The sequence below is a fragment of the Terrapene carolina genome, unplaced genomic scaffold (genome assembly GCF_002925995.2).
Source record: "Terrapene carolina triunguis isolate 2854851 unplaced genomic scaffold, T_m_triunguis-2.0 Scaffold189, whole genome shotgun sequence".
Classification (NCBI taxonomy): Eukaryota; Metazoa; Chordata; order Testudines; family Emydidae; genus Terrapene; species Terrapene triunguis.
The window spans coordinates 15884315-15899012 of record NW_020664540.1 but is presented as its reverse complement, the minus strand read 5'-3'; the positions used below and the strand labels follow the sequence as shown (position 1 = coordinate 15899012).

The window sequence follows — 14698 nt, the reverse complement described above, 5'->3', positions numbered from 1 at the left end:
CAGGTGTGCATTGAGTCCGGTGCTGACAAGAGAGATGCTGGCACTGACTGGTTTCCATGTCGGCCGTGTACCAGGCAGCTACAGACCTTCTCTGTCTGTCCTGTTGATTGAATGAGCTGCTGAAGCCTTGGGTCTGTTGGCATTGCACCCCAATGTTCCCCTTCCACAGGAAGCAGGGCCAGTATCAGGATCAGTACAAGGGACCTCTGTACTGGGAATCTCGTCGGCACCACAAATGCTTCGGTGGCAGCTTTCTGTGCCCTTAACATCGGTATAGCCAGACACTCTGGTACTGCTTTCTGGTACTGCTGTTGACTTTGGGACTGACACTGCTTCCGGCATTAGCATACTTGGTACCAACGGTACAGCTTCCCTTGGCAGCACCGCTTCCTGCCTCGTTCTGGGCAAAGAAAGAGTCAGACCAGTTACTCCCTCCCTTTGGTCTCGCTCTGTCTTTATCTCCTGGATCCCGAGATTCCTCAGCATCTGAGTTGGGGTTGTTATCCTCCCACTCTCAAATGCTTGACCAGCATCAGGGACCACTGGTGGACCATTACCAAGATTGGCGCTCATCTCCTGGTCAGGATGGAGGCCCCTGACCCGGTGCCTACTGGTTACCAATGCCTAATCCATGTCAGGCCTCCATAGAATCTGTCGGATGCTCCCACTCTTCATCTCGCTCGAAGGTGAGATTGCCAACCAGGTCTGCAGTGGTGACCACAGGCACCAGCGGTCCTTCTGTCCGCACTGGAACAGTATCTTGCTTTCGCTCAGTTAAGGGCCTCGTCTTTGTCTCCAGACAGTTCTGTGCTGCCTGGCTCATCCTTCCCTTCGGTACCAGAGAAATTTAAGATGTACCAAGACCTTCTGCAGTGTGTAGCTTGCTTCCCTCAGTATCCCAGTGGTGTTCTCTTGCACAAATTAGTGGATATCCTGCAGCCATCTGCCCCTGGGAGAGTCACCCTCCCTATCAGTGATGTGCTCCTTGAACTGACTACAGCCCTGTGGAGCACACTGGCTTCGGTACTGCCTGCAGCTGAGGTGCAGATCTAGAGAGAAAGTTCTTACTCACGTTGGCACCACACTGCTTTTGCTCAAGCACCTGGGTCTCAGCCTAAACACTGGGAAGTCAACCTTGGCTCCCACTCAAAAAATCGAGTTCAGTCGGACCCTGTTAGATTCCACAACATTGAAAGCATTTCTGCTGACTGACCGTTTTCAGACTATTGCCTCAGTCTGCAGTCTCAGCTTTCCATGGCAGTTCAGATGTGCCTGAGGCTCTTGGGCCACATGTCTACTTGCATGCAGGTGGTGCAGTTTGCAAGGTTGTGCCTTCTCCCCCCTTCAAATGTGGCTCAAGATGATTTACCATCCTACTCTTCACCCTCTAGACAGACTGGTTCATCTGTCTCCTCTGAACTCCTTGCAGTGGTGAATGCATCCAGAGAACATTTGGCAACATGTTTCCTTTGTCTGGTCCTCCACAACCAGGTCAGTTCTTACTGATGCCTCCCTGATGGGATGGGGGGCACACTTGGGGTCACTGAAAGTGTAGGGACTGTGGTAGGAGCAGGAGGCCTTACTCCATATCAATATGCTGGAGCTTCAGGCCATCTACAATGAATGTCACACTTTTCAGGACCATATCAGAGACTCAGTGGTTCACATACTTACCAACAATACCACCGTGATGTATTATGTGAACGAACAAAGGGAAGCACACTCCAGATTGCTCTGCCTAGAAACAATCAGGCTTTGGCAGTTCTGCATTGAGGAAACCATTATTCTGATAGCTATTCACTTATCCAAGGTTCATAATCATCTCATGGCCCATCTCAGTGGGTATTTTTCCCTGAGTCACAAATGGTCCCTGAAGACAAGTGTCCTCTGGGTCACCTTCACAGCTTGGGGCATCCCAACGATCGACCTGTTTGTTACAAGGGACAACAGGAAATGTCGTCTGTTCTGCTGTCGAGGGGGCGTCAGTCCAGGCTCTCTATCCAAGGCTTTCCACCTCAGCTGGCAGTGGGCTCTCCTCTATGCCTATCCGCTGGTCCCAATCATCCCTCAGGTCATCCTTGGATCCTTGCACTCACTCCTTGTATCTCACAGTATGGCTGCTGCATGGCTGAATGAGGAGGAAGAACTGTGTTCAGTGACTGTCCAACAAGTCCTCCTTAACAATAGAAAACCCTCCACCAGGATGTCCCTATTCAACTCAATGAAAGTGATTTTCGGTGTGGTCATTAGCCCATGGAATCCAACCAACACTGGTCTCTATCCAGGACATTTTGGAGTACCTGCTGCACCTTCAGGTATTGGTGCTTGTGTTTAGTTCACTGGAAGTGTATTTGGCAGCATTATCGGCACTTCATCTCCCCATTCCAGGAAGATCAATCTTCTCCAGTGCCATGGTAGCAAGATTCTTAAAAGGGCTCCTTCATCTACATCCCCCAGACTGAGAGCTTGTTCCCGTGTGGGGCTTTAACTCAGTCCTAATGGTCTTAATGGAACCTCCATTCAAGCCCCTGGCATTTGTCCCTTTCCGCTTTTGTGTCAGAAAACTGCATTCCGCAAGGAGAGCGTGTGAGTTGCAGGCTCTGATGGCAGAGCCTCCTTATACACAATTCTCCAGAGACAAAGTGACCTTACAACCGCATCCAAAATTTTTGTCTAAAGTGGTTTCTCAGTTTCATTTGAACCAGGTGGTACCTGTGTTCTTTCCTAAGCCGCATTCATCTCCAGAGGAACGGTATCTCTGTCCCTTAGAAGTCAGGCGATGACTGGACAGGACTAAACTGTTTTATGCTTTGCCTCGTTTGTTTGTGTCATATGCAGATCGCATGAAGGGTCAAACAGTCTTTTCACAGACAGTCTCCAAATGGATAACATCCTGCATCAAGACTGCATATGAAATAGCTCTGGCTAAGCTCCCTCAGTGAGTGTGAGCTCTTTGTACGAGGGTGCAAGCAACGTCCATAGCATTACTCAGTGACATTTCCATATTGGACATTTGCAGGGCTGCTACATAGTCATTGATACATACATTCACAAACCATTATGCCATAACTGCATATTCCAGGGTGGATGCACCCTTTGATGGAGTGGTCCTGCAGGCCTTGTTTAAGCAGGCGCCGAGCCCTGTGACCTGGGGGAGTTACTGCTTGTGAGTCACCTAAATAGAATACACATCTGCATCTACTCGAAGAAGAAGAAATGGTTATTTACTTTAACTGGTTCTTCGAGATGTGATGCAGACGAGTATTCCACGACCCACCCTCCGTCTCCTCAGCACACGTGTATTCCACGACCCCACCCTCCGTCCCCTCTGCATCAGAGTCTCGTTCCTGGGTGTTCAGTGCGAATGAACTGAGGGAGGGTTGGGGAAGCAGCACCTCATGTAGCTAGGTGAGGGGCTATGGCCACCAGGCATGAGTGCCACCTCTCTATGGATACTGCTAGGCAAATTTCTCCGGCTCTGGTGTGCTGGGTGTGCACACATCTAAGTGGAATACATGTCTGCATCACAAATTGAAGAACCACAGTTCCAGTAAATAACCGTTTCTTCTCTGAAATGTTGTCATCTGGGGGATCGCACAACCTGCCCTCCGTCCCCACTTTTTTTTAGTGAGGAAACTGAGGGATAGTTGCGGCCACTCTGCCATTTATGCCCTAGGGTGGGGAAGTATGAGGATATGCACAGCACAACGGACACTGCTATTCAGCGATTCCTATCTCACATGCATGAGGCATATGCACATCTAGAATCAGATCTACATGGACAACATGTTGAAGAACACGATTAATATAAAGTAAGTAACTGGGTTTTTTTTCAATAAGTATCACAGATGTTGTTCTGTGATTCTCTCAGGTCTCGCAAGCTAAGCATCAAGTTCTTGGGAGAGTCCCCAGAAGCACCTAGCTGTTGCAGGAAATAGTTAAAAGGGCTCAGATGATGTGTAAAGTGGCTCAGAAGGTGGCACTCTTCACCCAAAGTCTGTATGCACCTGTGTCCCACCATTCTGTTAGAGAGCACTGTGTCTGTGGAAATGTGGTATCTTGAGGATAAGAAGTAAAGCCAAGCTCCCAGTCATTTGTAGTCATTAAAGATCTATTTCTTTTCTCATATACTGGTTACATTTTAGCTTGAGCAACTGCAGTCTATCTACTTAAATACTCTATTCAGTTTCAATTGAACACATTATTCTTCACTTCCCATCCTAAAGTTGTTCTTGCGTGTTAAATAATCACTTCAGTGATTTAAAAAAGCTGTCCCTGTGTTTCGTACATAAGTTTAAGATTTGTAAAATATCTTGGGGGATGAAAACATGCTATATAAGTGTAAGATCATTATCATAAGGGCTATTTTCAAAGAGCAGTTGTTATAAGAAATTTCTTGTTTCAGTTTTGAACACCTGTGTTATTGAGTGCAGCTGAGGTTTGCTCTGATTACACTGTAGCCTGTTTAATCAGGACAGAGCCCCTTCTTATTCTAGAAAATGGTGAGCTGCGAGTCCAGTTCACTTTAAGCATTCTTCTTAACTTGTTCTCTTCTTATTTTTTGTTTTACCAAGAATTCATATTAGTGGAGAGAAACCAAAAGATCGATCATGGCACACTTTGACTCCTATAGCAGATGATAAACTTTTCCTATTTGGTGGACTGAGTTCAGATAATGTTCCTCTAAGTAAGTAATTCAAAAGATACAGAGTCCATCGTACATTTTAGTGCTAACCATGATGTTATATACATTCAACTTCATCATGAAGATGTTTGGTCCAGATCTTGTTATATGACTCTCACTCTATGTGAATATTTATTCAGACACTTTTTATTATTGTTGTTTTATATAGCACTGTTGATTGACATAGCACAGTACAATGAGTATATGTGTTGAACAAATCGTCTCTTCACCAAACAGCTTACCATCTGATAAAATAAGAGCTAGAGTCTCACTCATGCCAGTCTAAATCAGGAATAACTCCATCAAGACAATAAAATTGCACCAGTGCAAAACTAGTAACAAAATATAATTCCAACACAATATGTGAATAAACATAACATTAATCACATTCTGCTCCAATCTGATCTACAAAACCTTCAAGTAAAAAGTGAGAGAACCTGCAACAAAGCTCTTTTTCTAATAAAGGTAGCCTGTATAACTGATGAAATGCACAGTTGGTGGTAATGGTGGAGTTTCAGGTTTCACAAATATTCAGGGCCAGATTTTCAAAGGTGCCTTGACCCATCATCTGAATGTATTTAATGTGTGTGCACATATAATGTACACATATACAAACTACATAGTTAAATGGCTGATTACTTGATTTACTTATGCAAATGGAAGGGCATATCAAATATCCCGCAGGGATCAGTACTGGGTCCAGTTCTATTCAGTATCTTCATCAATGATTTAGATAATAACATAGAGAGTACACATGAAGTTTGTAGATGATACCAAGCTGGGAAGCGTTGCAAGTGCTTTGGAGGATAGGATTAAAATTCAAAATGATCTGGACAAAGTGGAGAAATGAATATAGTCCTGTCATTTCAAAATAGTCTCTGATTTGACTTGTATATTTCATATTGTGTTTTTAACTCCAGATTTCAGTGTAGTAAACTTTTTCTTTTGTGACAAAAAAGAACTCACAAGTTAAGTCATGAAGACTCTGAAATTATAGTAGTTAATTCATTAACATGATAGCCATTCATTTTATGTTAGACATTTTAGACTGTAGAGCTCTTTGTACAAAACAAAAGGTAGTATCTTATTCACCAAGAAAGAATTCTAAGATACATATTTTCCTTATTTGCAGGTGATGGTTGGATTCATAGTGTCACAACAAATGGATGGAAACAACTTACCCACTTACCTAAGAGTAGGCCTAGGTATAAAAAAATAAGACAGCATTTGCTGGAATTTTTGAATATTTTGAAATATGATTAATTAAGGCATTAAATCAGAACACTTGCCTTTAAAATAATGTATTAAAATATTTTACAAAATGAGCTCAACATAATTGAACAGTTTGCTTTATATAAGTAGTTTTATTCTTTTTCATTATTAGGCATAGTCTTTTTTATTTTCAAGATTTATTATTTAAAATGCTTGCTGGCACTGAAAGGGTGTTTGTAATGAAAGGGGTGCAGACTAAATTCACTTGATGTTTTACTTCCAAATAAGTAGATATAAGAAATATGTAAAAGTAAAATGTGCAACACCTTTACTAATTAACATTAGAAGTATTTAATAATATACAACTACAGGAACCATGAAAGTTCATTATTTTTAGAAGAGACAGAACCAGGGAAATGATGTTGCACTCTTTTAGGATTCAAAGGACGTTTAAATAATAGTTCTTTCTGTTTTTTTCCTGAACAGAAATAGCTAATGACACTTACTGTTTTGTATAAATTAATTTAATACAAAACAACAGTGATTGGGTTTAAATTGCAGTATTTTGAAAGACTATAATTTTTTTAGTAGACTTAATTACTGACCAAAAAGGGCCCAGTTCAAACATCCAGTGTCTACATATTTTAGATTTGCACAAGTATACTTTTTTTCAGAGCTTGTGTAGAACAAAAACATAATTTAATTTCATGGAACTAAGAGCAAAGGAAATGTGTGATTCTTTCTATGTCTGACTGAAGGAAGTAAGTCTCATGTTCTGAACATGGACGTTATACAGATAGTGCCATTGAAAATGGGTACTTACTGCATCAGGGTACACTTTTTACCAACATTAGCAGCATTCCCTATATTTAGAATCCAAAATACTGTAAATACCTAGGTAAATTTAATTACTGCAGGTGGTACATAGCCAGTTTTTAAAAGGACTTTATATGTTCACCGGGGTGTTTCCAGGTTTCTTCTTGAATTATTTACCACCGCACTATATCTGCTGTATTTAGTTTAATTATAATAGGATTGTTACACCAGATCTGGTTGAAATTTAGGAAAACACCTTAAAGCACAAGTATTAATAATCATACTTAGCTTTCGACATCACTTTCCATCTATAGATCTCAAAGTGCTTTAGGCAAGAAGGTGAGTATCATTATCCATGTTTAACTGATGAGGAAACGGAGGCACAGAGAGATGGAATGACTTGTCCTGGGTAACACAACAAGTCAGTAGCAGAGTCAGAATTAAAACAGTTGTCCTCTGACTACCAGTACAGTCCCCTCTCTACATTACCTCACATAAAGTAACTGCTGGGCCACACTGCCTCCCATAGAGTAATCAAGCTGTGGATGAGTGTCCAGTGTGAGAACAGATGGGCAGGCCAAAGGGCTACAGCACAGTCACCGTTCCAGACTGTAGGTTAGAATAGTATCTGTGGCCCCTGTGCACAGGTTCTTGGCCAGTAGATCTATATGGGACTGATGCAGAACTTGTTGAAATCAAAGGAAGTTTTTCTGTTGACTTCAATGGGCTTTGCATCAGGCCATATAAACAGAGATCTACTGGCCTCTAATCTGGCCCACTCTGGAAACCCCCTTACATGCTGCCCTTTTTGGAATTGGTTCGGAGCACATTTTTATTTCTGTATCTGTGCCCTATCTCCTCATATATGCATAGGGTTATTTCAGGGCCTTCAGAACACAGGTGGCTTTATGCAGGCCTTCTGCAGTGGGATGAATTCGAGAACAGGGTCTTAAAATTAGGGTTGCCAACTCTGACTGAAGCTATTCCAGGCGATTTTTTTTTCCAACATGACATAATGTCATTTTCTTAAAATATCCTGTTAAAATCTCCTGCATTGCTTTCAATAGTCATCAGGAGATGGATGCCGTTTCCAGGTGACTCCAAGCCAATCCTGGAGGTTGGCAACCGTGTGCTTAAAATGTGTTGGCAAAAAAATGTATACATGTATATATCCCTATATAAATATATAGTTTATATCACATGCATAAGTGCATTAATGTATTTTCTTGAGTTTTCTACAAAACTTTTTTATTTATGACAATCCCCCAAAATCATTTATGTAAGAGAGTGTTTTTCTGTTTCTAATTATGCATAATAAACTGTCACTCTGATTATAGACTTACAGTATTGAATTAACCTTGTGTGTCTTGCTGAGAAAAGTGTTTTGTTTTTGGTTTTTGGTTTTTAATTGCACCTAGGCTAAGACTTTGCATGCCAAGTTTCTTTCCAGCATGAATTTTTTGTTTGTTATAAACTCCCAGTGTTTAAAGGATAAACTATGTCATCGCTATAATTCTAGGTAGAGAGTCTGTGTAAAAAGGCTACATTAATTCAGCTTATGTACTGTGTAAATAACATGCTTTATTAGAATGTTTAGGTGATAAGTTAGAGCAGCTGTGAGAGGACATAAACTCTATCAGTCTATAGAAAAAAGCATCAGGTTTCAAGCTAGAATGTCAAGAAAGTCAAGGCAGGAAAGGCTTTCCAGTGTTCTTCGATGATCAAGTCCAGGCCAGAGTTTTCCTAATGCAGATAGGACAGAGACAGATCTATCTACAGGTATGAGGAAGAGAAAAGGTGGGATAGTTTAGTGTAAGGAGAACAGTGAATAATTGCTGAAATGAATGACATAAGAAAATGTGAGTGAATTTAGTTTTGCATGAAAATTCCATTTATGCATACTTTTTAGTAGTTAAAACATAACAGAAGGGGCCAAATTCTACATTGACTTACACCCAATGCTATCCTGTTTACCTGAGTGGGATTACACTTGGCACAAGACAGTGCAGAATTCGGTCAGTTAATTCTAATAAATAATAATAACAATAATTAAATGCAGTACAGTGAAAACTTACTTATATGAATCGTTGATAAAATAATAAGTTTATAAGAATGAGGCAGAAAAAGGATGGATGGGAACTGACAGAGAAGAACCTGTGTTCTAAGACTCAATCCTAAAGTTCAGGAATAAGAGTCAACACAAAAGAGCTCACAATCCCAATTTGCTAGTACTTGTTAATTAAAAAATAAAAGTGGAAAACTGATATAAAAATAAAATACTTATTATATGTAAACATTTACCAAGATGCTTATGAGTTTTCCATTGTAGTGTTCTGTGTAAAATAATGATAGGTAAGCCAATATATATATATGTGTGTGTGTGTGTGTGTGTGTGTGTGTGTGTATAAATATATATATATATATATATATAAATTTTTATATATATATATAAAATAAAAAAACTATACTACAGATCAGCCAGACAGCCACATTAATATGTCGGTCTGTAAGTCCTCTTAAGGTAAAATGGCTACTCATGTTGCTTTCCATTACTTTTTAATCCTCTCATACAAGTATCGAAGTGAATAATTTGATCTTTCAGGCATGGTTCCTGAGTGTTGAAGCCTCCTGAAATATTTTTTATACAATAAGAGTTTAATAAAATTCCTCTTGGTAAGTAGTGTAAGACCAGCAAGAATTCAATTTGTCTGTTCGTAAGTAATGGATTCATAGCATTTATAAAACTGACTGCTCCATTTAACCAAAGTTATCATGTCATTATTCAATTTGCTTTTCAAATGAATCTTTTGAGATATGAGAAATGAGGGGGAAATCGTGATGTGGATGAGGTTATAGTCATTCAGGTAAAGGTTATGCTTCCCTGAATCCTATATTAAAACATTTAAAATTAGCTAATTTAGATTTGTTTATCTGATAATATGCAAATAAACCATCATATTATTATTATTTATTTATTATTAAGCTATTCATTTTATTTATAACTTTGTTTGTAGGTTGTGGCACACAGCCTGTCTTGGCACAGAAGGAGAAGTGATGATCTTTGGTGGGAGCAAAGATGACTTGCATTTCTTGGACACAGTCAGTAAATTTAATAATGAAGTCTTAGTATAATTTAATTAAAAAAACATTAATTCAGCATTATTGCTGAGAATTTAAATGCATGAAGATCAGGACATTCAAGGCCAACTGTTCAGCTGGTATAAATCAGTATAATGTCTTTGACTTAGATTCCTAGATTCTGTGGCCAAAAGGGATCATTGTGATCATCTAGGCTGACCCCCTGTATAGCACAGGCCATAACTTCCCCAAAATAATTCATAGAGCAAAATAATTCGTAGAGCAGATCTTTTAGAAAAATCTTGATTTTAAAAATTGTAAGGGATGGAGAATCCACCACAACCCTTGGTAAATTATTCCAGTGGTTAATTACTCGTACCATTAAAAGTATATGCCTTATTTCCAGTCTGAATTTCTCTAACTTAGACTTTGAGCCATTGCCTCCTGTTATACCTTTTTCTGCTAGATTAAAGAGCCCTTTTGTAAGTACCTACATGGGAAACAAATATTTACTTGGACTATAATCAAGTCACCCCTTAACTTTCTCTTTGATAAGCTAAATAGATTGAGCTCCTTAAGTCTGTCATTATAAAGCATGTTTTCTAATCGTTTAATCATTCTTGTGACTCCTCTCTTCAGTGGAGCAATTTTGATTTACACTATAAAGTTTTGGTTCCTACAAGAACTACAGTTCATCATCATTCATGGATTGTTTGGTATTACTATATAGTGTGTTAATTTTTGTGCCTTAATGCCTATAACCAGAGCATAGCACCTGGCCCAATTAGTGGGACTGGGTGCTTTGTAGATGTGCAGGGGAAAAGCCAGAGAGGCACACTCCTTACCCCAACCCTCCAAATGCATGGAACAACTCTGCTGAGCCTGCTTCAGCCACTGACACTAAAGCATCTGCATAGCTACAGATCACCCACTCCCTATGCTGCTATATAGGGGCATCTGTAGATCTGAGTTCCACACAGTTTCTCTCCCAATAGAAGTCCTACCTCACATCGGGCTGGAAGGCCATCAAAGCTCTTCTGTTGTGCAGAGACCAGAGGTGGGTCCCTGAAGGTGCCAAATGGCACATACTCCATTGATCCACAGTACAACATATATTCTGCCATCACTCTTGTCCAGGGCTGTGAAGATGCCACTAGGGTCTGCCCATTACCTAAATCCCTTCTTACCACTTTCCCACATCTTTCCAATTCAAAAATTCACCTCCCAGCCCCACAAGGCAGTTCTCAGGGGCACTTGATGCTGTAAAGATGTGGCTCTTCAATGTTGCTGAGAGGGGAGGTTGAAGAAGACGTGTCCCCAAAGTCCTGCCTCTGTAGGCATGTAGGTGGGGGCTCAGAAGTATTCATTTAGCTATTTTTAATCTTTATAAGATAATTGTTAATCTAAATATTCATAGACTTTAATTATATTTATGGTAATACATTTTATATCATCCTGTTGAAACAAATATAAAGATATTCTTGGGATAACTTTTAAATTAACAGTTAATCTTGATCATCCTCCTGATTGTTGCTGTTCTTCTTCATTAGGGTCACTGCAGTGATTTATTGATTTTTCAAACTCAACCTTACTCACTTCTCAGGTGAGTTTAGATTATATAGTGCCACAAAGAGTCTAGCACAGATAATTACGGTACTACTTTTTATAACTGAATAGTTTTTTTTAACATAAGACACTTTGAACTATTCTTACCTGGATCAGTAGGTAAGAAACAAAATTATTAATCTAGTTAATGATGTAAATATGCTGTGTAAATATGTTTCAAAACAGTTTTAAAGCATTGGTATTATTATGGAATGGACTATACATAAATTATATATATTTTTAATTTAACATTTTTTGTAAAAGTTTGTTTGCTGTTTCATGTGTTTTATCTTTTGGTTAGAAGACCTTAGTTAATTCTGACATTCTTTTTAGATTGTGCCTTGACTGCATTGGTAAAAATGCCAGCCTTTTAAAGAATCAAATATCCTGGTTACCATCCAAAATTTTGCCACAAGTGTTGAAAAAAATAACCTTTTGGGCTGCAGCTAACCATCGGCAAGAGAAAAAAGCTGAAATTGAAAGACAAGAGCAAATAAATGTCACCTGAACAAGGACAAAAAAGATATTGACCACTATATGTATTTATAGTGTACAGCAAAGATTTTTGTTAGCGATTGTTTACTAGCAGTACACATAAGGTATTTGATAGGCTGAGTTTCTACAAAAAAAGCCTTTTTGTTTCCTGAGGTATTGAAAAGAGTGAAAACTAAATATTCTATGTTGTAATAACACCACTTGAGGTTGCAGAAATTAACTTCTGCTCTTATGGTCTTGGTAAGCGACTTCATAAAAAGTACTCTTTTGGAAAGTAACAGAAGACACAGAACTTTTTCAGATGCATAGAAATTTCTCTTTCTGATCTAAAATCTTATTTCCAGTTTTGTCACATCAGCACTTGCTGATGAAGACAAAATGAGTTTGACACAGTATCCCTGTTCATTTAACTCTTGTTAATATGATTATAATTGCAAATCCTTTTGTTTGATTTATTTTATTTAACAGTAGCATATGAAAGTTTGATTATTGATACTGGGAGGTAACCATCCTACACAAAAGCAGAAAAATCAACACACTGGCTAACTGTGGAACTTTAAAAGTAAAAAAAAAAAAAAAATAAGCTAAATAATTTTGTATGTGAAAATTCAAATGCAGTTCATAACATTGTTTTACTGTAATTCTCTAATCAATGACATTTTTTCAAAATAGATTTTATATATATATTTTATTTTGAATGTGTAAAGTTTATATTTAATTTTGGTTCAAAATATTTTGTTTATTTATTGTAAAAAGCTTATATAGAATTACTATTTTCCTATCTGTTTCAGGTATTTAGTTGGGACCCAGTCATTAAATTTTTATGTAAACAGTATATTTGAATGTAGACCTATTCTGATTAGTTTTTATCATCTGATTACAAAATCCTATGTAATTAGGAAAGGAGATTCTGTAGTGAATGTATATCTTAGAAGAAAATATATTATGACTGAGTATCACAGTTGAGCCATATTTTCCTATTTTCTTCAACTAAGGAGACATTTGATATTAGCAAAAAAATTGTGAAGAAGTGGGAATGTAAATTGTCCAGGTATGTGGCCTTTATGTTAAAAGGGATTCCCTCCACACAAGGAAATGGTTCAAATGATTAAACTGGCCCCAAAGACTGTAACATTTTCTTCGGTAAAGCATCCACTCCTTCCACTTCTTAAAATATAGCTGGATTTGCAGCTCTTATTCTGCAGAACAAGGGGCAGTTTCAAATACATACTACCACAATGCGTATATTAATTACTTAGAATTTGTTATGACCCTCATCTTGCAAAGACTTTATATGCATGCTTGACTTCAAGCACATGAATAGTCCCATTGAGTTCAGTGGGATTACTCAAATGCTTAAAGTTATGCACATATATTAGTCTTTGAAGGATCAGGGCCTGTAAGAGCTCTTTAGACCATCATTTGAACTGATCTGATCAAATTTGAAGATATCACCTCCAGGCTCCACCTCCATCCTCCAGCTTTTATGACTGAGTTCAGAAGTGTTGAAAGTCCTTTTAAAATTGGTTTTTCACATATGTAATTATATTTTTCTCAGATAGGAGTTACGGTTAAGGATAGATAATATCATTTTGGAATTCATTATAAATCCTTAAAAGACAGCTTTTTCCATGAGTATCTATATTAATGATACTAAGGACAATTCCCCCTCAGATCCACATGATAGTACTCCAGTCTGGTGTTCTGCTTCCCCATATGTACAGAATTCACAATGACATCATTGAGAGATCTACATGCATAGAGGAATACTGAAGTACTATTCCTACTGTACAGATGTGAGAGGAGAATTTTGTCCATTGACTTACAGAGGAAATAGAATCAAAATGTTTTGTGGCAATATGTAATCCTTAATCCGTTTGCTATAGTTTTGCCACTGCACATATGCTGCTGTCAACATTTAAAATCAGTGGAATGTTAGATGTACGTGGGACATTCAACAGAACAGCAAGTGCACTTTATAGGAATGTTCCTGGGGAACATTTAGCTCTATGAGAAGTCAAAATGATTAATTTCAGACTGTATGCAGCAGTGGAAAATTTGTGTTAATTATCTTAATACAAGCAATTTTGTTATTATTACACTTGGGTAAATGTTCTTATGTAAAGAAGTTAGTATAAAAAAAGAGGTAAAATACCAGCATTTTTTTGTATGGAGACTGTGTTCAGATTCAGTTATAGATATTATCAAAAGTGCCTTTAGCACCATGTTATGTTTTCATTAATGTTTCAGAATATCTGCAGTTACTTCTTTGTTTACTGTTATAAATTAGAATAAAAATGTGTTTTTGACAGACTACATTGTAAGTCAGTTATGATCAGAGACAGCAAAATATTTTACAATTCTATCGTAAGTACCATGTTTCCATTAAAATATGTGACTGTGCCACACTTTAAAGTACTATCTGTAATATTTAATTTCTAAAAGCATAATATTTTAGGACAAAAGGATCCTTACACTCCCATTGACATCAGTGTGTCCCATATTTTGAATTAGTTGTACCAGTACAGGAACTCCTCACTTAATGTTGTAGTTCTGTTCCTGAAAAATGTGACTTTAAGCGAAACGATGTTAAGCGAATCCAATTTCCCCATAAGAATTAATGTAAATGAGGGGGTTAGGTTCCAGGGAAATTTTTTTCACCAGACAAAACAAACAATTTAGTACTGGTACACAGTGATGATGATTGTGAAGCTTGGTTGAGGTGGAGGAGTCAGAGGGTGGGATATTTCCCAGGGAATGCCTTACTGCTAAATGAACTAGCAATTGACTGAGCCCTCAAGGGTTAAC

The 14698-nt window shown here is 38.3% G+C and overlaps 1 protein-coding gene across 3 annotated transcripts in view; it reads left to right on the top strand.

The window, feature by feature from the left end:
• The window catches only part of KLHDC1 (kelch domain containing 1), a 56339-nt gene extending 42099 nt beyond the window's left edge, over nucleotides 1-14240 (top strand). For all 3 annotated transcript variants that reach the window (XM_024224403.3, XM_024224405.2, XM_024224402.2), the window contains 5 exons: nucleotides 4575-4687; nucleotides 5817-5889; nucleotides 9727-9811; nucleotides 11341-11393; nucleotides 11729-14240. In XM_024224403.3, the coding sequence (XP_024080171.1) occupies nucleotides 4575-4687; nucleotides 5817-5889; nucleotides 9727-9811; nucleotides 11341-11393; nucleotides 11729-11903 (499 nt within the window). In that variant the 3' untranslated portion in view covers nucleotides 11904-14240. The remainder of the gene's footprint in view (nucleotides 1-4574; nucleotides 4688-5816; nucleotides 5890-9726; nucleotides 9812-11340; nucleotides 11394-11728) is intronic.
• The last annotated feature ends 458 nt before the right edge of the window (nucleotides 14241-14698 follow it).